Consider the following 25893-nt stretch of genomic DNA (forward strand, 5'->3'; position numbering starts at 1 on the left):
CCTACGTAAGCATCGGTATTGAAAACACTGGCCCTTGATTTACTTGGTACTGGATCAATACTAAAATGTGCAGTATTGCCCAGCAATACAAGTCTGCGCTTAAAAACTGGTGACTTGTAAAGCCGTAAGGTAAATACTACCATCTGTTGGAGCTTCGATGTAATTTCCGCCTTTATGACCGACTGTTGACAATGCTACCTTCATGATAATGGGAATATTGAAATTCCACCTAAATAATAAAATTACAACTAATTTAGCTTATATAGATCATATGCTCTACAGCCTCTAGCTGCGGGACACATTAATTCTAAAACTGTAAACCAGAACATTGTCAACAGATACTTTTATCCGACAGTAACGCTATTGTTGGCTGATAGCTTTCTTGTTTACTACTGCTAAATTGGACATTTGAAGTTACTCAAAGATGGCGGAGACGGACGAGCCGTAAGTAGCTGCCGAAGAAACAAGCAAGAAACCCCGAAAGATGCTTTCAAGTCACCTTAATCTGCGAAAGCACAGCATGAATCAACCTTCTTTTATTCTCTCTTTTTAGGGAGAAGAAAAGAAGGAGAGTAGTGGAGCAGACTGAGAAGTTAGTGATCAATTGGTAGAACTGGCGCAAGGTTTGAGGTTAACATTAGGAGGAAGGTTAACATTAGCTAGACGAAGAGCTAAGCTAATGCTGGTTGTAAATGAAACTTGTGAGTAGCTAGTTGACAGAAATATCCTGCCTAGTTGACAGTGAATAACTAACACGTCTGTATAGTGAATTAGTAGTGGTATTATTAATCTCTGTGCGAAGTCTGAGGTCTGTTGTACCTCCTCACTGTTGACATGTTAGCTATTCACTTAGCTTAGCTGCCGGCAGGCTGGGAGCTATTCAGGCAAGAGATATTACCCAAAATTCAGTGGGTCAGAAACGCCCACCCATGAGACAGGCAGTTTTACTAAGATGTTTAAAGGGGACAAATTATGCTCACTTCCAACTCTTTGCTGACTCTTTTTAATCTTGGACTCATTCAAGAAGTTAATATTTTTTTCATCTTATATTGGACCATGGTGTAGCCCAGGCATTTTGTCCAAAGCCCTATAATCACTTTCAGCTACCGCCCTTTAAGGGAGCTTTCATCTGATTGGCTGCTCTTCACAACTAGAAAGTTTTAACATGAGGTCGGTGGGGCTTTTGTGGTCACGCCAAAGTTGTGTGCCTGAGATGACCATATAAGTAGAAACAAGCTTTTGAAACTGAAAGCTTTTGGGTCAAAGATTTGGCCATGTTTAATGTGAGCATCCGCCGTTGCAACAACTATGAAACTGCATAATAGAGCCGCTTTAAAAGAGTCATATATGTGAGAGAACCGAGGTTGATGTAGAGTAGAGTAGACATTAAACATAAGGTAATGATGCCTACTTAGTTTCTTAAAAGTCATTTAATTTTCTGCTGTAAATAGCACTCTTCCTGTTAACATTAATCACAACATTGAGCATAGGATTTGGTTCTTTTCCATGCTGTACAATTTAAGTAGTGATAAACATTTTTATGTTATCGGGCCAAATGTTGCCATGCATGCACTATTTAACATTTTTGTCAGAGATACTGTTGATAATGCATCCTAAACACGAATGTCATCCTTAGGATGTTGGTGGATGGAGACAATGGAAGCACCTCTGACTGGGATGACCGTTGGAACCACCTCAAGAAGTTTTTGGAAAGATCAGGTCCATTCATGCATCCTGACTTTGAACCCAGCACAGAGGTAATATTTGCAGTGAGGAATCTGATACAGATATCTAATTTTTTCTGTCCTGTGGCATATTTGATATCTCTGATATGAAATGTATTCTCCTATTTTAGTCCTTGCAGTTTATGTTAGAAACCTGCAAAATCTTGGTCATTGGTGCTGGTGGTTTGGGATGTGAGCTGCTAAAAAACTTGGTATTATTATTATTATTATTATTATTATTATTATTTAAATGGTATAATTATAATTTCAGTGAATAGTTTGTATTTAATTTTCATCTTTTTGTTCATCTTGTGGCTCAGGCCTTATCAGGCTTTCGCAACATTCATGTTGTTGACATGGACACCATTGATGTTTCCAACCTAAATCGACAGTTCCTCTTCAGGTGAGTAGAATCAGTCAGTTCTGTGTAAAGTCTGATCCTTACTGTGTTACGTTTTATCTTTGATTTTCATGTGTCTGTAATTTTCACTAGAGCTAAAGATGTAGGTCGACCCAAAGCGGATGTTGCTGCTGACTTCATAAACAGCCGTGTGCCTGGATGCTGTGTAATCCCGTATCCTTTTGATTGAGCGACTATTCTGAGAGTTCAAATGCTTTATCACGTGCACATGGCTAAAATTTTAACGTACAGTCATTGTGGACAAAATGTGAAAAATGTTCAGATATTACAGTTTAAGAATGCAAAGACACCATACTACTTTTCTGTGATGCGAACAATATGAAGTGAATATTGTGTTAAAACCCAAACCTTTCCTAAATGTTTTGTGCAGCTATTTTAAAAAGATTCAAGACTTAGATGAAACATTCTACAGACGTAAGTATCAACAGGGCAATCCATTACTGGCTTTTGTAATGTCTGAATGGATTTGCTCACTCGAGATTAATTTTGTTTCACATTAAATATCTCACTGCAGTTTAATTTATTTTTTTAAGTGTGTGCAACTTACTCTAAATGAAAAGCCATTGCACCACTTAATAGAATAGAGAAACATACTTCACATGTCCACTTTCCTGTGATGTAAACCTGGTTCTTAATGATCTCAATTGCCATTAGCAATTTACATGTTAACTATAGTTACTTGAAAAATAAAGTTTTCACAGGACCCCACAAAATCCTATAAATATCCTTTGTGATATTCTTAAAAACCCAAGGGCTACAGCAATGTTTCCTATAATTTTTCATGTGTCTGAGCAAACACACAAACTCCCTGAGCCGTCCCTTGGACCACTGTGAGCAACATTAGATGTGTGCACTGTGGTCACGCCAGTATCGAATCCATCCAAGTTACATGGTTTATTAAAATAATCAAATTACAGCATTTAATTAAGTGCTTTAGCTCACTTACAATGAAAAATTAAAAAAAGTCTTGTTCATGACCTGTGTTGTATGTTAACACTATTGGAAGTAAAAATAACTTGAACTCCAATTATGAAAACAAAACTTTCTTCTTCTTCTTCTTCTTTTTTATTTTTTTAATTTTTTTTTTAAAATAAAGCTCTGACTTGTATTATGAGAATGAGTCTGTGGTCTGGGAGAGAGTCCTGTAACTCTGTCTGTAGAATACAGTATATAATGGCCAATGTTGGGCAATTAATTAAATAGTTACTTCTTAAAAAAAGTAACTGAGTTTTGCAAACAACAAAGTTTTTTGCAGCCGTTTACCTAAAAATGCAGCCAGGGTGTCTTTTTTTAAATAAACATTTCAAACTATTTACAGAACAATCAGCTGTTCTGCATCAAATTTGATGCCACACAAATTATTTGTGCCACTCCAAAAAATAATTTCTGTCCACTATGAGATAAAGGAGAACAACAGCCTGATACCTGCAGGCCTGACAACAGGAGATGTATCACTCCTGTAACACCTGTAACATTCAGTAGTTGCCTCATTGTTCTGGCACACACAACAAAACTATTGACTACACTACACACTAACTACACAAGATTTGCGCTAAATGTCGCAAATCTCTCACATCTCAAAACCCTGCCGTCACTCCTAAAACTTCCCCCTTCCTAAACAACTAAATGCCATATTGCCATATCATTTTTTGATTGGCCAACATGGTACATTTTTCGACCAATAGGAAAGGGTGGGGTTTTTTGTTTTTGTTTTTTCTTGTTTTGCTTAGAGGGAACATTGGGCTACAGACTCTACAAGTCTCAGTTAACAGGTCAGATGCTAAAGTTCATGACAGCACAGTTAGAAAAAGACTGAAGAAGTACAGTTTGTTTTGAAGGGTTGCCAGGAGGAAACCTCTTTGTTCTAAAAAAGTGGGTGATGATTTTGGATCTTTTTGCAGCCACAGGACACTGGGCACTTTGCTGTCTTTGATTCAACCATGAACTCCTCAGTGTACCAAACTATTCTGTGAGGCCATCTGTCTGATAGCTAAAGTTCACAGCAGCGAATCTATAACAGAAAGGTTAAAAAAGAAAAGGAAGGAGTGTTACTATGGCCCAGTCCAGATCTGAACCTAGTTGAAATGCTGTGACAAGACGTCAAGAGAGCTGAGCATCTTAGTGCTGCTAACGGTGGTTCTGAAAGCCACTGAATCACAGGATGTAATCAAATCAAATCACTTTTTATTGTCACATCACATGTGCAGGTACACTGGTACAGTACATGTGAGTGAAATTTTTGTGTGCGAGCTTCACAAGCAACAGAGGTGTGCAAAAATACAATAACATAAGAACAAGCAAAATATAAGAATGGCTAAATCTGAGAATTATATGAATAAATATATGTACAATATAAGAGTGCTAATGGCAGTGTGTATACTAATATGTATATCTACTTGTGTCTATATATGTGTGTGTGTATACATATTTTACAAATTAAATAGAGTAAACAATAAAATAAAATATATAAAAAAATATACAGAGTTGGTTGAGACATGTGCAAAACAGTGGCATTAATGTACAGTATGTAGTGCATAATGTTGAAGTTCCAGTAGTGGAGGTGAGGTGTCTTATGAAGTGTTCAGCAGTCTGATGGCCTGATGGAAAAAGCTGTCTCTCAGTCTGCTGGTACTGACTGGATGCTGCAGAACCTCCTTCCTGATGGAAGTAGTCTGAACAGTTTATGGCTGGGGTGACTGGAGTCCTTGATGATCCTCCCCGCTTTCCTCAGGCACCGCTTCCTGTAGATGTCCTGGAGGGAGGGAAGCTCACCTCTAATTATCCGTTCAGAACACCGCACTACTCTCTGGAGGGCTTTGCGGTTGTAAGCGGTGCTGTTGCCATACCAGGTGGTGTTGCATCCAGTGAGGATGCTCTCAATGGCACAGTCCTGAGGATGCGGGGGCTCATGACGAATCTTTTCAGTCTCCTGAGAAAGAAGAGGCACTGTTGCGCCTTCTTCACTGTTTTGTTTATGTGTACTGACCACGTAAGATCCTCAGCCAGATGTACACCAAGGAAGCGGAAGCTGCTGTATTGCAGAGTAGTTAGTTTTTCACAGAACTCTATAGAATCCATAAACTTGATACACCACTTTTTGATACCTCCACTTTTTTGACATTTTCTTCACAAAATTTGAATTAAAAAAACCCAATTAGATTAGAAAACATAGAAAATTGGATTTGACTTTGTCCCTCTTTCTATCTTTACCTAGAATTCCATATAATTGTGTGTGGATTGGACTCTATTGTGGCGAGGAGGTGGATGAATGGTATGCTGGTAAGTTAAATCTCTTTATTGTGTTCTTTAACATGATCTGTTTAGCTCTGCACAGTTGAAAAATGACTGGTTTTCTATCCGTAAGATAATGCTAGCTAAAAGGAACATATTTTAAATGTAAACTCAGTGTTTCTGTTTGTAGCTATCTTTGCTGGTGTATGAAGATGGTGTCTTAGATCCATCATCCATCATCCCTCTGATTGACGGTGGGACTGAAGGCTTTAAAGGCAATGCCAGAGTCATTTTCCCTGGCATGACAGCCTGCATTGACTGCACCCTTGAGCTTTACCCTCCCCAGGTAAGGTAGCAGATGTTTGTCTAAAATAATGATCATAGCCATGAGTTAATTATCTTTCAGAACCAGATCCCAGTCAGTTTTTCAGTGCTAAACCCAATCTGTGTCTGTAGATCAACTTCCCCATGTGTACAATAGCCTCAATGCCTCGTCTGCCAGAACATTGCATTGAGTATGTGCGAATATTACTATGGCCGAAAGAGATGCCCTTTGGAGGTAGGAAGTCACATTATATATTTTTTTCAATAATAATTACAATTATGAGGTAGTCAAACCTTTGAACAGAAAGTATGTTTCAATTTTTGTTTATTTTATTATTATTTTTTGTTTGTTTTAATGTGGATTAGATGACGTGTCTCTGGATGGAGATGACCCAGAACACATCCAGTGGGTGTACCAGAAATCTCTGGAGAGGGCAGCAGAGTTCAGCATAACAGGAGTCACATATAGACTAACACAGGGTGAGCTTGCATAAATAGCATTTCTGTGGCCATGAGGTGACTGTTACTTTTCTAGCTACTCCTGTGGAAGATGAGCCAAGTAATATAAAACACAGCAGTGACGGTGCTTTCATTTCGTGTGGAAACTCTTATCTTATTTTGTGTCAGTAAAACATTAAAACACTCCCTAAAGTTCATTCAGATCAGATGATTTGTACAGCTTTTCTTTCTTTTGCCCAAACTGCATTTTCCTCTTTGTTTTCTTTCATGATTAGAGATATAAAAAACTAATTGGCTTTAAATGTTTCAGGGGTTGTTAAGAGGATAATCCCTGCTGTAGCATCCACAAATGCTGCCATTGCTGGTAAGTAGCTAACACTGAATAAATGTAAGACCTGTGGACCTGATTCCTCTATGAACGATTATAAAAGTTAATCATTCACTTGTAGTGCTCTGTAAACAGCATTCGTTTTTTCTCTGCTTTATTTGATGCAGCTGCTTGTGCAACTGAGGTTTTCAAAATAGCATCAAGGTGAGTTTGCAGGTTGTTTGCCACATGTCAAAATGTGTTTAAAAACTGAATGCATATTTCACAGTTTCTAATAACATTGCTATTACCTTTTTGCACGCAGTGCATATTTACCTCTGAATAATTACATGGTCTTCAATGATGTTGACGGCCTGTACACCTACACCTTTGAAGCCGAAAGGAAGGTTTGTGTCTGACTCGCATCTGTTAGTTCATGACAGAGTTGCCTGTTTGGATAATGCGTGCATGTTTGTGGTTACTCTTATTACAGGAAAACTGTTCAGCTTGCAGCCAAGTACCTTCGGACCTACACTTTTCACCATCTTCCAAACTCCAGGAGGTGTTGGACTACCTGACCGAGAGCACTTCCCTGTACGTTTACCTCACTTACTGTGTTGCCCACCTTGTTTGTATCACACTACCAGCTATATTCAATTTACTTTATGTTGCAATGCCTTCAACAACCAAATACAATGGATTTTTTCAGACAAATGAAATCACCTGCAATAACAACAACGATGGATGGAAAGAATAAGACTTTATATTTACAGGTAATTAACCTCCCATTTAGTACAGTTTTGTATTCTAGTTCAATCTTTGAGCAATTTGAGGTGTTTTCTGGAGAAGTTCAAGTTTTGGTTGTAGCTGAAGTATTTTGTTTTACAGTCCGTTGCTTCCATTGAACAGAGGACGCGGCCAAATCTGGCCAAAACCCTGAAGGGTGTGTTGGTTTATTTACTGAAAATGTTTCCACATTGGTCAGATGAGTTCACTGTGAATATGCTGACTCACTTATGTTATGAACATGTTTTCCAGAGCTGGGGCTGGCTGACGGACAAGAGCTGGCTGTAGCTGATGTCACCACACCTCAGACTGTGTTGTTCAAACTCTGCTTTACCTCATGAGACAGAATCAAGCACCTCTGCAACTCATCTAAAAGCTTACAACAGTTTACTGCTTATTCAGTCAAAATGTCAACCATTATAACCTATTTAACTGTTCCAGTACAAGTATTGACTAAAGTTAACATTTTCCACTGAAAAGCCAAATCGTAGTTCAAACTTGGTCATGTTTTGGTGAATCATTGATGTCAGATTTCTGCATTAATATTTTGCTGGAGCCTATAGCATGTTCTGTGCAATGACAGATGCAAGGGTTATTGTTTTAAGATTACTTTGTACTTGTTTTACAAATGAATATTTATTTATTTCAACTCATTTTTTTAGATGTTTAGCCACTGAAGTGGTAAAACACATCGACAATGATGATGTGTGAACTGGAATAAAATAATCTTTTTTTGTTTGTTTTATTAAGTTTGTGTGCACTTAATGTGTGGCAGGAAGAGGAAAGACAAGTGGGGTTTTTTGTGATTTATTAATTAATTATACAGTAATTCACACATCCATGTTCCTGAGGAAATACATTTTATAAATTCATTTTAATATCTTCTATTCATTTAGACATTAAATTTGACTATTGTTTGATAATTAAAAGTAAAATGAAAAGAGTAATTATAAACAAATATTTGTAAATGAACTATTAATCCATTAAATAAAAACTTTTTTTTAAAAAGAAAAACTGATTTTCAAAATCTTGGGGAAAAAAAGGAAAATAATGGATTCAAAATTTGAATTGGTAAAACCATATAAAACCACCTTTCCTCTACTTTTGATTTAGTGTCCTTTTAGTTCTAGGATTAACGTCAGTCGCTGCCAAAGGTTCTTTTATTCATATTAGTATATATTTTTTAACAGAAGTGATTGCCTTTCACAATTACAAATATAATTCATTGGTATTTTCAGTGGTTCACCAGTTTGACTGTGTGTGTGTGGAGTTAGTCATATTGGAGAGAACACAAATGATCAGTGAGAGCATTATCAGGTACCAGTACCTCTGAAATGGGACCAAAAGTGCTCAAAACACATAAATTCCCTGCTGTGACATTGCTCTAGGGTCAGTGAAAACAATGCTCCCTTAGAATTTTTTAATTCTGATCTCAATGACTACTATAACTTTATAATGGAACAGCAGCATATCTGCTAGAGGATAAAACTGATCTCAGAGGTTGACCTCAACCCCCTAGAGGTAAGACCACTGTGCTGATAGGATAGAAATATTGTTACCACACTATAAACAACAACAACAAAAATCCAGTACAAAAAAATGTGAAATAACCCAAACATGCTTTGTATTTTAGATTGTTCAGAACAGCCACCCTTTGCTTTGATTGCTGCTTGCACACTCTTGGCATTCTCTCACTGAGCTTCATGAGGCAGTCACCTGAAATGGTTTTCCAACAGTCTTGAAGGAGTCTCCAGGTGCTGAGCACTTGTCAGCCCTTTTGCCTTCACTCTGCTGTCCATCTCATCCCAAACCATCTCAATTGGGTTTAGGTCACGGGACTGTGGAGACCAGGCCATCTAGCAGAGCACTCCATCACTCTCCTTCTTGGTCAGTTAACCCTTACAGAGCATGGAGGTTGTATTTATATACCACTACTGTTGTGAACTCTCACAACTCAAATCTCATCTATATTGTCCTAGTAAGGCTACCAGAGTACCAGAGGGGGCGGCCATGCTACTGAGCATTGATATAGCCATGTACGCTCCTGCTACGGTTCAATAAAGCAAGTCGTGTTGAAGATACCCCGTGTCTTATTACTTCATATCATGACAACTACTATACGTCATTAACCTTTCTCTTCTATAACTAATAGGGTGTGGTTTGTCCTGTCTCTGTATGTTTTCCTTTTTCACGTCTTGTTCCATTAACAGCCCCAGTTGGACCCAGCAGAAGGCTGCCCCTCCCTGAGCCTGGTTGTTCAGGAGGTTTCTTCCTGTTAAACTGAGGTTTTTCTTCCCTGGTCTTGCTAATCGCTTGCTCACAGGGGATCATTTGATTGTTGGGGTTTTTGTCTTGAGAACTGTAGTTGGAAATTATGGCTATATGTGGTATATATAAAAAACTGAATAAAATTTAAGTTAATTTGAACATAACTCGTAACCGAACTTCAGTTGTCTAATCCAACAGACATACTGCACGATAAAATAAATAAGATGCTACCAAATCAACCAATATTCAGTTGAGGACTGACTATTTTGAGTCTCCTTTCTGATTCATTTTCTTGGATTATAACCTGTTCATTTGACTGATTATACAATTTTCCATGTCTTTACTTGTCCAGGTCTGAATATAACACTGGTGTCAATGTTTTGGTGTGGTAGCATCTCCAGTGATATGATGAAAAAAGAAATACTTTAAAACCAAGAGGAAAAATTGGAGAAGCACTAATGTTAGGGGTTTTGTTACTATCTAAATTCTCCTGTCCTCTTTTTCTGACATGCTGATGCGTCCTCCGTCTGACTATGAACCTATAAGTAACCAAACGTATCCCGTAGCATGACAGTAAATCTCTTTTCCTAAACTGCAGGGATTAGGCTCAACATGTCATGGCTACTGGACGGACTCACGCGCAGACAGTTCTTTCTTTGAGAACAAAAGGAGATTATTTATTTACAACAGGGATCACCTCAGTGCTATATATATATGTACAGTGAGTTGGGTGGGAGGGAGGGGGGGTCCAGGGCTCCAGGGAAAGAAGGGGGGAGAGAGAATCCACACACACGCTTCCTCTTCCACACAGTCACCGCCACAGCTCCTCCGCACACACGCACTCCTTTTCAGCCGCACTCGCTCCAAAACTCCACACACTCTGCCACACCCGGGCAGGTCCAGAAGAGGGATATCTACACACAGAATTCAACGTTAGTTCCACAGCAAAATACATACAGGGGATTCTTTTGATAATGCCGAGAGCACGAACTCAGGAGGTTCAACGTTCCAGCGGTGAGCTGCTCTGTGCCACTGCCTTAAATAGCAGCTGGGGAAATCAGCCAGATCAACAGCAGGTGGAGACAATCACACAGGTGCGTGGGCCAAGAGCGAGAGCCCGTAACGAGCTCCACCCAGGCAGAGAGGAGGAGGAGAGACAAAGAAAACAAAAACAAAAAAGAACAACAACAAAACCTATAGCCAGCGTGAGCCAACCAGAGAGACACGGGACCGTGACACAACAAAACCATGCACCTTCTTCCTGTTAGGCGTTAGCTGTGTTAGCTGCTCAATTAAAAAAACCGAAAATGACAGATAAACCGAAACAAAACAAAACAAAAAAATGTATAAATTCTACTGGATTTGCTTCTATCAAACAGGTGTAGCCTAGGTGTCTAAATCTTCGAAAACCTCTCCTGCAATGTCAACATCTCCACCCAACTCAAAAGCAGTTACTTACTGAGGTCCCCCTCACATCCAAAATCTACCAGAGCAGCAGGCCAGCAGGCGTTCTATTCATTTTTTTTAATCTAATCATTTTTATGTTGTTTAAATATAAATGTTAACACAAAAGCTGTTACTGTTTTGTTATATGGTTCCATCTCTAATTAAATCACCTGTATTTGTGGTGCGAAGCCAATTTACACTTGATATTAAACATCTTTGTAATTTTCTTTTTTTGGATGAGGTGGAAATATAGATGTATACTGTTGTTGTTGCTCATTTCCTAGAAGTTAGTTAATATTAATGTATGGTTTGCCTACTTATATATACCACCACTTAACCAAAGTCAAAACCATGACCCCAATCCCTGCTCCAACAGTTCAGATGATCAGCTGGGTATTAAACATGGCAGGTGCTTGATAAATGGATCAGAATCAGGTGTTTTGGAGCAGTTCAGCACCTAAAACAGTTCAGCACCTAAACTAAACAGTTCAGGCACTACTAAACTTTGGTTTAGTAGTGCCTCTAAACCAAAGTTTAGAGGCACTACTTTATCAGTATTGCCCTAAGAAAGGTGATTTAACTGCATAGTGTTCCTGAGGCAACAAACCAGAAAATACTGTTTTAGCAAACAAACTACATCAAAATCCACCTTTAAATAACCAAATATTTTTCCTCACATATTCAAGCACATTCACATATTTTTAAATATAGATATTTCCAATTAAATGTGTTATAATAAGATTATTCTTAGCAGGAGTTGGCACTACGTCCTAGGTGGATCTGGTTCCCAAAAGGATTGCTCAAGAGCCAGGGTAAACTTCAGAAGCTTAACATATTTACATACAGCCTTTGAATGCCAGGGTTATATCACAACAAATAGAGCACAGAAAAAATATAGGAAAGCTAATTTTTTTTTAAATTAGTCATTGTGCTATATTGCAAAAGTTCCTGATAGAAAAGTTCATCTAATTAATGTGAAATTTTTCCAAAAAGATGAGCTGAAAAAGAGAAAAAAACAATATATATATATTTTGTTCATGTTCTTATTTTCAGACCATATCGCAATGTCCTTTCTTTAAAGCTGAATTTTTGGTTTTCCTTCTAAGAAAGTTCTTTGCATCAATCAAACAAACATTTTGGTTAATAAACACTGATGAAACGAATGACAAATGGTTTCAAAGTCAAACTCTCTTTTACTCCTTATTTTACTCGTATCCTGTGTTAATAAATAAAACACAAAAATAGATTTAAGAGACAGTTTAATAACCAATGATACGTTTGCTGGCTGATAGCTGTCTGTTGTGCTAATATTTACGGAGGGGGAGGGGCACGGACGCGCTTCTGCGCCGGGTTACGGCTCAGACCGGATAATGACGTCACTGTGCTACGTGGAAAAGGAAGCAGCGAGCAAGCTAATGCTAGCATTGCTACAAGTTGAGAGCGACCAAAACAAACGATGACAACCAAGGAAAGTAGCCGTGAAATTTGGGATTAAACGTGAGAATGGTCTGAATTTGCGATGGTCGCAGAGTTCTGGGGATAACTGTATTCCTGCATGACTGACCTTTGGCGTGAAAGCGATTTTGAGGGCCAGCTTGTCAGTTTTCGATCCGAAACTATAGTGCATTGGTACTGTCCATATTCACCAGAGGTATGCATTGCTAACTAGCTGTTTGGTAACTTGCTGTCATCAAAGCTTGGAGTGGACAGACCGTTTTGACAGTGCAGATTATTCCCACCCGGTCGGCCTTGATTATATATCTATATAAAAAATGGAAAAACGGAAAAAATAAACGTATTCTTCTGCTGACGCTGAATTCGCTCTAACATCCGTGTTACAAATCCTGAACTTGGAGTTTGCTTGCTGTCTTGCCTTATAAGCAAAATGAGTTGGTTCAACGCATCTCACCTGTCCAGCTTCGCTAAACAAGCTTTAACATCAGCTCAAAAGTCAATCGACCGAGTTCTGGACATCAAAGAGGAGGACCAGTGGGGTGGTACAACTGTAATGCCCCACGACGGTAAGTAATTAATGTAATATAGCGTGTTAACAGCAAATGTTGATGTATGTAAATGATATGCAAATGTAACATTAGAAGCTAAAGCTATCGAAAGACTTGACATAAATAATCTTTCTCAGCAGATGTCACATTACCTGGAAAGCTTTCATTAAGTGGAGGCTGGGGGCTGACACAGTGGGAAGCACCCGCTGAGGAAAAGACCATCACACCACCCCCTTCATCGGAAGCCATCACTACTCCCGTCACTCGTACTGTTGTGGATGAATCCGAAAATTTTTTCAGTGCCTTTTTGTCACCTGGAGATTCACAGGCTGTCACCAAAACTCAGGTTGTGTCGGTACCCCCTACTAAATCTCAAAGGCGGCCTCAGGAGAAAGAAAAGAAAAGCAAAGAGGCTGTTGTCCAAAAAGATGTGGAGAGTCAAATGTCATTTGTGGTTGAGGGTCCTCAATCTGGACCTGCTGATAAGATCCATGAGAGTCAGAAAGCTGCTGAGATCCAGGTGGTGGAGATCAAGCCCTCACCAGCAGACACTGTCCTCCTGCAGCCAGTTTCTCCTGTTTCCTCTTCCAGTGATCTTCCTTGTGACTCTGACAGTAAAGCAAGCAGTGTGAAAACAGATGCTGACTCAGTAGTTTCTGTTGACTCAAAAGCAGAGCAGTCACACACTTCAGTAGAACACCAACCAGAGAAGGATACCACAGATTCCCCTCAACCTAAGAGTGCTGCCCCTTCTGATCCGTCACCTCCCGTATCCACTAAGGAAGTACTCCTAGAGCATAAAGACTCAAAGACAGAGGATCGTCAGAATGATACACCCTCTCCTCCAGTTAGTGCTTTCTCCTCAGGAACCTCAACCACCAGTGACATTGAAGTGCTTGACCATGAGAGTGTGCTGAGCGAGAGCTCAGCCAGCTCTAGACAAGAAACCGGTGAAGGAAAGACTGGCCTTCACCTAATGCAGGGCTCCTTCCAGCTTCTCACTGCCTCCACATGTGGAGATTTTCCTCGACTAGAAGACTACCCAAAACTCACAGAGAGCTGTGGTTCCTCCTCAGATGCATTTGAGCGTATTGATTCCTTTAGCGTGCAGTCACTGGATAGCCGGAGCGTCAGTGAGGTCAACTCGGATGACGAAATCCCTGGCAGTCGGACTCTAGCATCCGTCACTGCGGGTCCTGCCCCTTTAACAGTGCAACAAGCTGAATGTCAGAAGCAGGAAGGTGGAGAGGCAGCAAAGGTAGATGAGAAGGAAGAAGATGACGAGGAGGGATTCACTGAAACAATGCGGGAGCAGTCGCTGGATGAGATGGAGGAAAGCGGACGAAGTGCGACACCTGTGAATAGCGAGCAGCCCGAAGACTTGACAGAGCAGGAGGCTAATCTCACACTGTCTGATGCCACCGCTGCAGCTGAAGAACAGATCACTCCACCAATCACTGCAGAAATGAAAAGTGCCTCAACTGTCCAGATACTGGAGCTTCAAAAGGTAACCAAATGCTATCTGCATCTGGTCCTGTCATTTGAAAAGATTGTTTATGCAATGCACATACTGCCAGATCTAGTTGAAAAAGTCCATATTGCTTCTAAAATCCATTATATACAACCTGCAAAATGGTTACTGCTCAAAGAAGGGTAGGTTTTTATCTGTAACTGAAAAGTAATGTATAACTGATGAAGTCGCAAATGAGTCACATTTAAAAATAATACATTTACAAAAAACATTTTTAGCATAGTTTTTCTCCTCCATATGCAAGAAAGGAAGAAATTGCTTTGTTAGATTGTCATGTCACAGCATCATGACAGCTTGTGAACTGTACAGCGCTTGATCTTCAGCGCATTTAGTGTGACTTTAGGTACTTTGTTTTTTCTGTTTACGATTATTTTAAAGCTTCTTTTTAATCAGCAATTTTATTGAATATTTGCTTAAGAAAGGACTAAATCGTTTACTTGGTTGTATTAAAAGTAGTTATGGATTTATTTTCAGTGAATTGAATAACAGTGCTTATAATCTAAGTAATGTTTCTCTTTATCCATAAATATGTATTTACCTGACAAATTGGAATCTTTATCAAAAAACTTTAAGAATTTCGCTTCTTGTTCAGACAGAACCAAATGATTTCTTTTGTGACATTTTTAGAATCTTCTGTAAATACAGAGCATGTTGTGGTCACGTCATAGGTTATTGATGAGCTATCGGGGCGCCTTGAGAAGAGAGAGTCTCAGCTGCTGGCAGTTAGCAAAGACAAGGCCAGACTGGAGGAGGAGTGTGACAATCTGAAAGAGTGAGTATGAGGCAGACACCTGGTTCACAAAGGAAGTGTAAACAATCTTGCCAGGAGTGCTGGTCTTCCTGATATGTACAGTGGGGCAAAAAAGTATTTAGTCAGCCACCGATTGTGCAAGTTCCCCCACTTAAAATGATGACAGAGGTCAGTAATTTGCACCAGAGGTACACTTCAACTGTGAGAGACAGAATGTGAAAAAAAAAATCCATGAATTCACATGGTAGGATTTGTAAAGAATTTATTCGTAAATCAGGGTGGAAAATAAGTATTTGGTCACCTCAAACAAGGAAAATCCCTGGCTCTCACAGACCTGTAACGTCTTCTATAAGAAGCTTTTCTGTCCCCCACTCGTTACCTGTATGAATGGCACCTGTTTGACCTCATCATCTGTATAAAAGACACCTGTCCACAAAATCAACTGTGGGAGCAATCATCAGAAAATGGAAGACATACAAGACCACTGATAATCTCCCTCGATCTGGGGCTCCACGCAAGATCTCATCCCGTGGGGTCAAAATGATCATGAGAACGGTGAGCAAAGATCCCAGAACCACACGGGGGGACCTGGTGAATGACCTGCAGAGAGCTGGGACCAAAGTAACAAAGGTCACCATCAGTAACACACTACCAACGGCAGGGAATCAAATCCCGCAGTGCCAGACGTGTTCCGCTGCTGAAGCCAGTGCATGTCCAGGCCCATCTGAAGTTTGCCAGAGAGCACATGGATGATACAGCAGAGGATTGGGAGAATGTCATGTGGTCAGATGAAACCAAAGTAGAACTTTTTGGTATAAACTCAACTTGTCGTGTTTGGAGGAAGAAGAATACTGAGTTGCATCCCAAGAACACCATACCTACTGTGAAGCATGGGGGTGGAAACATCATGCTATGGGGCTGTTTTTCTGCCAAGGGGACAGGACAACTGATCCGCGTTAAGGACAGAATGAATGGGGCCAAGTATCGTGAGATTTTGAGCCAAAACCTCCTTCCATCAGTGAGAACTTTGAAGATGAAACGAGGCTGGGTCTTCCAACATGACAATGATCCAAAACACACCGCCCGGGCAACAAAGGAGTGGCTCCGTAAGAAGCATTTGAAAGTCCTGGAGTGGCCTAGCCAGTCTCCAGACCTCAACCCCATAGAAAATCTGTGGCGGGAGTTGAAAGTCCGTGTTGCTCGGCGACAGCCCCAAAACATCACTGCTCTTGAGAAGATCTGCATGGAGGAATGGGCCAAAATACCAGCTACTGTGTGTGCAAACCTGGTAAAGACCTATAGTAAACGTTTGACCTCTGTTATTGCCAACAAAGGTTATGTTACAAAGTATTGAGTTGTATTTTTGTTATTGACCAAATACTTCTTTTCCACCCTGATTTACGAATAAATTCTTTACAAATCCTACCATGTGAATTCATGGATTTTTTTTTCACATTCTGTCTCTCACAGTTGAAGTGTACCTCTGGTGCAAATTACTGACCTCTGTCATCATTTTAAGTGGGGGAACTTGCACAATCGGTGGCTGACTAAATACTTTTTTGCCCCACTGTAGGTGAGATGAAATGTCACCAGCATAATGCCACTGTGCAAACACTGAGCAAGCAAGGGGAGAATAAGTCAATCTGATTTAATGAAATGGATTTCTAAATTGCCATGACAGTACTGTAAGAGTCTGCTAAGAATTTCAAATCCTTTACTTAAAAATTAAGTGACTCTGAATTGTCATTACTAATCTACTAGTATGGATTTTTAAACGCTGGCTTGGTCTTGAGGTTATCTTTCAAAATGAGCTTTTAAACTAATGAGGTCTTTCATCCTCCAGTGAAGTGATAGGTCTGAAGGAGGAGAGCTCCACTGTTCAGTCCCTGAAGGAAGAGTTCACCCAGCGTATAGCAGAGGCAGAAAGGAAGGCTCAGCTGGCCTGCAAAGAGAGAGACATAGCTAAGAAGGTAATGCTAAGAGCTCTTAGTCTGTGACTTGTTAACTTATAATTAACAAAATAAATAAAGTTCTCCAAGGGCTGTGCTGACCTTTCATGTATTTCTCCTACCAAAATTACTTCTAGATGGACAATTAAAACTTTACATGTCCAAAATTCTTGTGGAAAAGTTTTTATTTTATTCTTTTGGTGCTGTAGGAGATAAAGGGTTTGCGAGAGGAGCTTTCCACAAGACTAAACGCCAGTGATACAATGGAGATCATCAAGGAAAAGGAGGAGCAGATCAGAGGTCTGCTGGAAGAGGGTAAGACTTGTTTACGGAACATGTTTTTCTTCACCGCAACCAACAGATGGCATAATCAACACTTGGTCAGACAGTAGCTCTTACTTGTTACAGGTTAGGTTATTACTGATTACTTAGCATCACATGTCGGCTTTGTTAAAGTGTCTGAGTAGGTTTTTATTTTTCTCACTTTTAGGTGAAAAGCTGTCCAAACAGCAGCTACAGCACAGCAACATCATCAAGAAACTGCGTGTGAAGGAGAAGGAGAGTGACACAAAGATCACCAAACAACAAAAGAAAATCAAGGATCAAGAGGAAGAGCTGAGACAGCTCCAGCAGGTAGGGATTTGGGATGTGTTCAACACTACACTTGAATAAAAGTTCATACCCGACTGTTATTTAAAGCATTTTAGTTTTAAGGCAGTTTAGTTTGAGTTTTTGTGTTTAATTTCATTTTCTTGGATCAACTTTTTTTGTTCTCTCTTCCTTCCCTCACCTTTAACCGATTATGGCTTCCGGTTCTTCCTGTTAAGAGGGAGTTTTTTCTTTCCACTGTCGCCAAGTGCTTGTTCATATGGGGATATTCGCTGATAGTCGCTATTATTTTAGGGTATTTACCTTACAATGTAAAGTGCCTTGAGGTTACTGTTGTGATTTGGGGGTTTATATATGCAATTTAATTTAATTTACAATAATTTTTAAGAAAATGTTATCATAATTTTTAATTAAAAACAATAATATTAATATTATTAATTCTTTGTTTTCAGTGTTTAGTGGTTAAATCTTATGTTGGAAGAATCAAAAGGTACCTGTTAATTAGTTTATAATTAAGCTGAACTTGCTCGTAATTGTGCTGATTGGGAGCGTTTTTATTCTTCAGCTCTCATTTTATGGGAATTCATTTGGTTTTATTACAAGAGGGGTTTACTTTTCTTGCCTGTTTTGGCATGTCCTTTCAGTAATGGTACTAGACGGGGCTTGTTTTAAAAATGAAAGTAATTCCAAAATGCTTTCAAGCTCTCAACAGCTGTCACCTCCTCCGCCCTGTTTTAAATGAAAAAGCCCCTTGAATCATACTCTTGAGACTGTGGAAAATAAAAATGTCACTTTCCAAAATGATGAGTAAATGCACACCTTAAGAACACTGTTACATTTGCTTACACTGTTAAACAATGCTGCTCATACTAGTTTTCTCAGTTTGTTATGGTAGTGTGGATTGTGGCTTCAACATGGTCACGTGTAACTAGGGGTGGGCGATAGAAACGATATACAATAGAAACTATATAAATTTGGCCAACGATAGAGATTTTGACTATACCGCTCTATCGCGATAGCGCATGTTGATGATGTCATCAAGCTGCGCCTGTTTTGGTCAAAAGCATCGCAGCGGCTACAACCATTATCATCTGCAAATTATGCTGGGCGACAGTCATAGCAAAAAGATGAAGCACTTTTGAAATAGTGGGAAAGCCAAAAACTGCGCTTGCTCCACTTCCGTAGCATTGATTGACTAATGTTGAATTCTCTCGCAGCTGTTCTATTCCCATGTTGTTGCAGTATATTAATAACTAACCTTGTATTGTGGATGAATGATCTCAGTTGTTCTCCTGACTGAAGTTTGGCCCGTGTATAGCATCCTGCTGTGTGATTGCATTTGTCCCTAACCACCAGAATCCCTCACGTTAACTTTTATCGAGTGGAAAAAAAGTTTGCGTTCATCCTCCAGCTTCACTGTGCTAATGTTATGCTAACATAGCTGTGTCGCTAGCAATCACGTAGCACAACATTATATACCAGGTAGTCCAACTTCAGTAACCCTGCAAGCACCACTGCTGTTTAGTTTTCTGTCTTCATTTATGTTGGAAGTGATAGCAGAGCTGTACGTTTTAATTAGTTTCAAAAATCTCTCAGTCAGAACATGGTATGTCATGTTTAGGTGGAAACTAGCAAGCTAACTTCCTGTTAACTCATAACTCCATTAAATTTAATAAATTCTGTTTTCATGGATGTTAAACTTAATTGTTACACCTGGTAAAGCAGCAACGCTGATGATTTTATTAAAGATGAAAGAATTCAGACCGTTTTTAACTCTCAGTGTTCGTTTGACTTTGGGACCTGAAGAAGATGAAGTTTTGGACCCAGATTACTCCGCGAAGCTCCTCACCACAGCAGCCGTAATGCTCTGACAATCCATCAAGCAGTGGCTAACCAAAGTTGTACTAAAACATTTTTTAGCAGATTTCTGCTCGCCAAAATTGGTTCGAGGTCAGTAAGCACAACCAGAATTCATACATAAGGCACACTCTCGATTTTTGAGAAAATTCAAGGATTTTAAGTGTGCCTTATAGTGTGGAAAATACATTATGCAGAAGAAAAGAATATATCGCGATATGTCGTTACCGCACATTCTTCAAATTATATCCCGATATGGATTTTAGGCCATATCGCCCAGCCTTACGTGTAACGTAGGGTATGTCAAGCCAAAGTCTTATACTTTGTTTTCTTTTGATCTCCTGCAAGAAAACAATGTTGTAAATCATAGCATTTACTAGTCATTTATTACTGGTAAATGTAACATGATAAAGTCACTTTTTCTCAGGTTTTTTTTTTTCTCAAACACATTTGTATCTCATTTGCCCATCCAGTGTAGACAATTATTGATATTCACTTCAACTATATTTAAAATTATCATGGTTTCCTGTTATGTGCAGGTTCTAGATGGAAAGGAGGAGGTGGAGAAACAGCACAGAGAGAACATCAAGAAGCTGAATGGTGTGGTGGAGCGCCAGGAGAAGGAGCTGAGCAGGCTGCAGTCAGACACTGAGGAGCTGCAGGAGAAAAACAGGAGCCTCGAGGCTGCTCTGGACAACTCTTATAAGTAAACAAACTAACCTCATAAGCTTGCTATTGTGGGGTTTTCAGTGTTGCTTTTTTTTTTTTTAGTTATGATTACCATCTATCTACAACATGATGAATTCTGTGCAGATCCTAAACGGTCACTGTACTGGTAAAGATCTTCATATGTTAACCAGAGCTATTAGAGTGCACTCATCCATGTTGTTTTCTTTTTGCAAAGTTTTTTCTCTCCCTATGTTTCCCTTGATACTATTTCCTCATTGGCATATTTACACTGTGAAGACACACATTTTGGCCAAAAGCCAAAAACTAATTTGTGTGAGTCAGGCTGATTAAATGTTTTACAACCACAAGTTGAACTTTGATATGTATTTTAAAACAGAACAAGCCATGTGGTTGTTTTCCACATGCCTTTTTATTTAAAGTGACAATTCATGGCCATGCTCGTTCCATGTACACTAAGGCTACGTTCACACTGCAGGTCTTAATGCTCAATTCCGATTTTTTGATTAAATCCGATTTTTTTGTCTGCTTGTTCACACTACAAATAAAATGCGACAGCAAAGGCGCTCTAGTGTGAACCCTCAAGCGGCCTGCATGCGCAAAAGAAGACATCACACACAACGCGCTCTGTTTAGACCCAGAGCAAACAATATTGTTTGACTGATGGCCCTTAATATAAAGACTTCGGACTTTACGTTTCCCAATTTTTGCATTAAGTTATTTTATTTACATAATAATGTAAATAACCTGATAATTATCCTTATTGCTGTTTTAGAGAGGAGCGGTGCTTCAAAGGAAAGTTGCAGATTTCTGTCAGAATCTGCAGATTATACAGTACAAATAACATGCTCATGTTTCTCCAACGTTGTCTTCCCAACAGTTTCACTGACATCTACACGGGATGGCCAGGAAGCGTTTGCGATGTCTTATCGGGCGCTTCTCCGGAGCTGATAATTGGCATCTGTCTTGTGTCAGTGATGCAAAAGACGGATTTAATGCGACATGACCATTCAAACAGCAGTCGCTTTCTAAAACATCGGATATGTATTAGATTCAGTACCACATACAAAAGTGACCCAGATCGGATTTGAAAATATCGGATTTGTGCTGTTCACACTGTCATAGCATGATCGGATATGGGTCGCATTGGGTCAAAAAAATCGGATTTGATGCATTTTTGCCTGCAGTGTGAACGTAGCCTAAGGTATCTCATTATTATATTACCTTAGAGCCAGGACCACTCTAAATAAATATACATAGATACATGTGCTGATTGTAATATTTATGGAAAGTCACAGTGATGATGGTCTTCTTCAATATCTCTGTTAGGGAGCTAGCAGAACTACACAAGGTAAATGCCAGCAGGGCCAGTGAGGCTGAAGAGGTGGCTCTGAGCAGGGAGACGCAGGCCAGAGAACAGCTGAGTCTGGCTCTGGAGAAGGCTCAGGAGGAGGCCAAGATACAACAGGAAGCCCTAGCAAACCAGGTAACACTGGGCCACACCCTAAATATATAAAACACATGTGATAAACATCAAATATAAAATACTGGTGCAATTTAAAAAATAGTTAACTCAACATTATATTGTTGTCTAATGCTGTGTACAGGTGGCTGACCTGAGGCTGGCACTGCAGAGAGCAGAGCAACAGCAGGCCAGGAAAGAAGATTATTTGAGAGAGGAGATCAGTGAACTTCAACAGGTAACATACTATTTCCAACTAAATTATCTCAATAGACGAAAAATGCATTTTGATAGAAGAAAATAATTTTACAACAATTTCGTGGTACATGTACAATGACAGTAAAGGGCTCATCTTTTTTCTAAATATAGCAACAGGATTCTTTTTTTAATGCATGCCATCATTTCTTGTCTTCTGTCAGAGACTTCAGGATGCAGAAACTAGGAACCAGGAGCTCAGCCAGAGCGTTACCTCTGCCACGCGACCTTTACTGCGACAAATTGAGAACCTACAGGCCTCACTGGGTGGTCAAACGGCCTCGTGGGAAAAACTTGAGAAGAATATCTCTGACAGGCTTGGTGAGAGTTAGGGATTTAAGCTTGTACACCATGTCTGTGTAAAACAAACAGCAAATTACAATATCGTAGAAAGCGGGGAATAAAAGCTTGATTTGTTTTTGCACCCCCTCTAAACAGCGGATGCCCAGGCGCAGCTAGCCATTGCTGTGGAGAAAGAGCGATCAGCAACAGAAGAACTGTTGTCCATTAAGTCCCAGTTAGCATCTCTGGAATCCCAGAATTCCTTGCTTCGGCAGGAGAAAGCCAGGCTTCTGGCACAGCTGGATGCTGAGAAAAACAAGAGGGAGAAATTGGAAGATGAGAGCAGCAGGTAATAAATTAAAAAAAAAAACAACAACCAAACAAACTGGAGTCTACAGGGTTAAGTGCTCATGTAGATCATCCCCATCATCATGTATACCGCGTTTACTGTATGTGGCTTATATGTGGAGTTAAAATAAACATATGTGTGGTTAGTTTGTTTGATAATTATCAATTTTTGCCGTTTGGTTGTTGGTGGCTTTTCTTTGCTTTGCACAAAAAAAAGTGTTAGTGTGACTGTCAAAAATGGGATTGTTCTCCACGTTGTCAGAGAGGCTTTGTGTAGAACTTAGAGCCTGACTTTGAATTTCATTTGTCTTTTTTCGCTGTGGTTTTTCTTATTGGTTCCAAAAACCTGCTTTGAAACATCAGTTAACAACACAAAGAGTTTGAGCAGCACAATGAATGCTGCATTTATTGCATTAGTTGCTCTGAATGAAATGAAATCTCTTTGGTTGTGGTTTTATGTTGTGCCAATAGAAAAATATTCTGTGTTAAGATTAATGGTGAAAAACATCTTACAGTCTCTGCTAGGCTTTGTTTGTAGATTGCAGTTTGGTTTTGTTCTTTCATATGTATGTGAAAAGAAATAAGTAGCTCGGGTTTTTCTCAGTGAGACAGAAAACTGAGTCACAGTAGTCTCGCTTGTAATGCTAATCCTTCCTGGAGTGCTTTTGTTTTTCAACAAAGCCATTTGTGACTGTGGAGCTGAGGCCCCTCAACACCCACTCATGTGTCAGCACACGGTTTCAGTGGCAGACTGTTTTCTTTGATGAGGAAAGCAGCGGGTGAGGTGGGGCCAGTGGCGCAATGGATAACGCGTCTGACTACGGATCAGAAGATTCTAGGTTCGACTCCTGGCTGGCTCGTCACTGTTTTTGGTCTTTTCACAAAAAACAAGTTGTTGGAAATATAAATACATTAGATATAAACCTTTTTTTTTCTCCCTGAGGAACCATGTATCTTCTCCTTGAGTAGAAAAGTAATCCTTTATATCACACAGGCTTTCATTTGTAGCATTTCACAGATGTATTGCACTGTTTTTATTGCTGTTTAATTTTTTTTTGGTGACTTTTTGCTCGTTTTATCAATGTAGGGATCGTGTGGAATTGGACAACCTGCGAGGAGAACACAATCGAACGTTAGAGGAAACAAAGAAAGAAAAGGTACCAAAAAAGCTATTTTCTACTTATGATGTTGTCTTGTATGAAAATGATTTGTCATGGGCATCTTTTTTTGCTCCTTCTACCAGTTACTGCTGACTAATCAGTTAGAGATGGAGAAGATGAAGGTAGAGCAAGAAAAGAAGAAATGCTATTTGGCACAGGAAGCACTCAAGGAAAAGGTTTGAGAGAATCTCTTATACGTTGTTTTTTTTTTCTTTTCTTTTCTGTTTTGACTTTTCTTCATTCAGTCATGACTTCATTATTTCAATTGTGTCCTATCAGGAGCGAAAGGCCACGACACAATCAGTTGGAGAGGCCCTAGCATCATCTACACCCTCCTTGTCTCGCTCCAGCTCGATGAGTGGGGCAGACAATGGGCTGCACACTTCTGTTCTTTCACAGGTGCATTCCACTTTTCTCATAGAGGTAGTTAGGAATACAATAAAAAAGGTTAAAATCTGTAAACTGAAGATGAGTTTTTAATGCTGTGATGTCCTTTTGTACATTATTTTTCTCCTTCTTCTTAATCCATCCGCAGGATGACTCTTTAGACCATTCGCTGGGCACTATGAGTATGTCCATGTCGATGAGTGGGACCAACCTGTATGAGGCGGCCAGACTGTCTGGAGGCTCCAGCATCATAGAAAACCTCCAGTCTCAACTCAAACTGAGAGAAGGAGAGATAGCACAGCTGCAGGTAATGTTGAATTAAAATGTTAGTGATTAGGCTGTTACTTCTGCTATCAGCAAATGCACGCAGTTATTTGTAGTGCACCTCACCTTTTTTTCCTTTTCTTTTTCTCCCCTTTTTAGCTTGAGATCGCTAATCTGGAGAGGAGACGATCTGTGATGGCACAGGAGCTGGTTCGACTCACAAATCAAAACGATGAGATGGAGGAGAAGGTGAAAGAGATCCCCAAGTTGAAAGTTCAGCTGAAGGTACAAGGCTGTACAGTGCAGGGAATTAATGTTATACATTTTCCATGCTCCCAGATGTCAAAACTTGAATTGAATCATATTTCCTCTTGAAGGGGCTTATTTGCAGAGTGTCTTCTGATTATTGTGGCTGTGCATTTCAGGATCTGGAGCAGAGGCATAACACCATTCTGCAGATGTATGGAGAAAAGGCTGAAGAAGCAGAGGAACTGAGACTGGACCTTGAAGATGTAAAGAATATGTACAAAACCCAAATCGACGAATTGCTGAAGAACCAGAAATAAACCAGTTTCCTTCATGTGTTATTTTGGGGCACGAATCAGCTGACAATATCAACAATAAATGCATTCACAAGAAACAATGATGCAGAACTTTTAAGTTGAATCACTGTGTAAGAAGGAAATTCATTCATATTTATGTTATTTTGTTTTAATTGATTATCATATACTTTATTTAAGTGTCAATATTGGAATTGTGCAAAGCATACAATGAATACAGAATCAGTATGTGAAGAATTGTTGACGTTGACTTGACTCGTCCATCTGGAATCTTTGGGAGTTTGCTTTCAAAATTTCTTGTGATTGAACCTTTGACATAGTATTGTATAGTTTAAATTGTATGAGCTGGTGAAGGTTTTTTCACTATATGAATTCATCCAACATTTCTTCATAATCAGAAGGGTTTAAGATATATATAAAATGCATTGTACAGAGAAATTTATGTATTGTTCTTAACACCTTACAGATCACAAAGTGTGGTGTAGGCTTAAGTAGTCTTTGAGTGAAATCCTGAAGATTGGATTTCAAACTTTATACATATGTAAATTAATATACATTTATTAGGTTAGTAAAAAGTAAGTTGGTTCTTTATTGTTAAATCACACAGAAGATCGAATTTTCATTGCATTCAAATAAAACACTACATCTCAGTGCAACACAACAATAAATCTGTTCTGAACAATTATATGTGTCTCTTTCACTTTTTGGCAAGACTAAAACTTAAAAAAATGACTGATACAAATTACTAATGCCATATTGTAACACCTAGAATGTGAGATGATATTCTGAAACTGAGTGGTCTTAGTTACATTTGAATAATAT

At 39.3% G+C, this 25893-nt stretch overlaps 2 protein-coding genes and 1 non-coding gene across 5 annotated transcripts; all 3 read left to right on the forward strand.

The window, feature by feature from the left end:
• Positions 1 to 398: 398 nt before the first annotated feature.
• On the forward strand, positions 399 to 8089 carry uba3 (ubiquitin-like modifier activating enzyme 3). 2 transcript variants are annotated; one of them, XM_006784622.2, is made up of 18 exons: positions 425 to 444; positions 554 to 592; positions 1637 to 1757; positions 1856 to 1936; positions 2045 to 2127; positions 2218 to 2298; positions 2516 to 2559; positions 5360 to 5424; positions 5567 to 5722; positions 5833 to 5935; positions 6067 to 6180; positions 6470 to 6523; positions 6655 to 6691; positions 6792 to 6873; positions 6960 to 7060; positions 7176 to 7239; positions 7355 to 7409; positions 7505 to 8089. In XM_006784622.2, the coding sequence occupies exons 1-18, from the start codon at positions 425 to 427 to the stop codon at positions 7591 to 7593; spliced, it is 1389 nt and encodes a 462-aa protein (XP_006784685.1). In that variant the 3' UTR covers positions 7594 to 8089. The 2 variants fall into 2 exon arrangements, with proteins under 2 accessions (XP_006784686.1, XP_006784685.1); XM_006784623.2 differs by lacking the exon at positions 554 to 592 and having other exon boundaries at positions 399 to 444; positions 7505 to 8088.
• A 4272-nt stretch (positions 8090 to 12361) lies between these two features.
• Positions 12362 to 25754, forward strand: tmf1 (TATA element modulatory factor 1). Of its 2 annotated transcripts, none has more exons than XM_006784620.2 (17): positions 12362 to 12987; positions 13107 to 14476; positions 15169 to 15272; positions 17095 to 17221; positions 17410 to 17515; positions 17691 to 17833; positions 20206 to 20372; positions 21683 to 21839; positions 21961 to 22053; positions 22235 to 22391; positions 22509 to 22701; positions 23788 to 23857; positions 23944 to 24036; positions 24140 to 24259; positions 24396 to 24554; positions 24671 to 24796; positions 24937 to 25754. In XM_006784620.2, exons 1-17 carry the CDS (start codon positions 12852 to 12854, stop codon positions 25075 to 25077), a joined length of 3462 nt encoding a protein of 1153 aa, XP_006784683.1. In that variant the 5' UTR covers positions 12362 to 12851; the 3' UTR covers positions 25078 to 25754. The 2 variants fall into 2 exon arrangements, with proteins under 2 accessions (XP_006784683.1, XP_006784684.1); XM_006784621.2 differs by having other exon boundaries at positions 13110 to 14476.
• On the forward strand, positions 23488 to 23560 carry trnar-acg (transfer RNA arginine (anticodon ACG)). Its single transcript has one exon. It is a non-coding gene; the product is annotated as a tRNA-Arg (tRNA).
• Positions 25755 to 25893: the final 139 nt, after the last annotated feature.

The sequence above is a fragment of the Neolamprologus brichardi genome, chromosome 5 (genome assembly GCF_056152115.1).
Source record: "Neolamprologus brichardi isolate AB-2024 chromosome 5, ASM5615211v1, whole genome shotgun sequence".
Classification (NCBI taxonomy): Eukaryota; Metazoa; Chordata; class Actinopteri; order Cichliformes; family Cichlidae; genus Neolamprologus; species Neolamprologus brichardi.

Excerpts from the sequence above, each read along its gene's own strand:
- uba3 (XM_006784622.2), top strand. The coding sequence starts at position 425 with ATGGCGGAGACGGACGAGCC. Across the intron at positions 2,128-2,217 it reads AATCGACAGTTCCTCTTCAG|AGCTAAAGATGTAGGTCGAC; the intron begins GTGAGTAGAATC and ends AATTTTCACTAG. Across the intron at positions 2,299-2,515 it reads CCTGGATGCTGTGTAATCCC|CTATTTTAAAAAGATTCAAG; the intron begins GTATCCTTTTGA and ends TGTTTTGTGCAG.
- tmf1 (XM_006784620.2), top strand. The coding sequence starts at position 12,852 with ATGAGTTGGTTCAACGCATCTCACCTGTCCAGCTTCGCTAAACAAGCT. Across the intron at positions 22,702-23,787 it reads TTGGAAGATGAGAGCAGCAG|GGATCGTGTGGAATTGGACA; the intron begins GTAATAAATTAA and ends TTATCAATGTAG. Across the intron at positions 24,555-24,670 it reads GAGAGATAGCACAGCTGCAG|CTTGAGATCGCTAATCTGGA; the intron begins GTAATGTTGAAT and ends TCCCCTTTTTAG.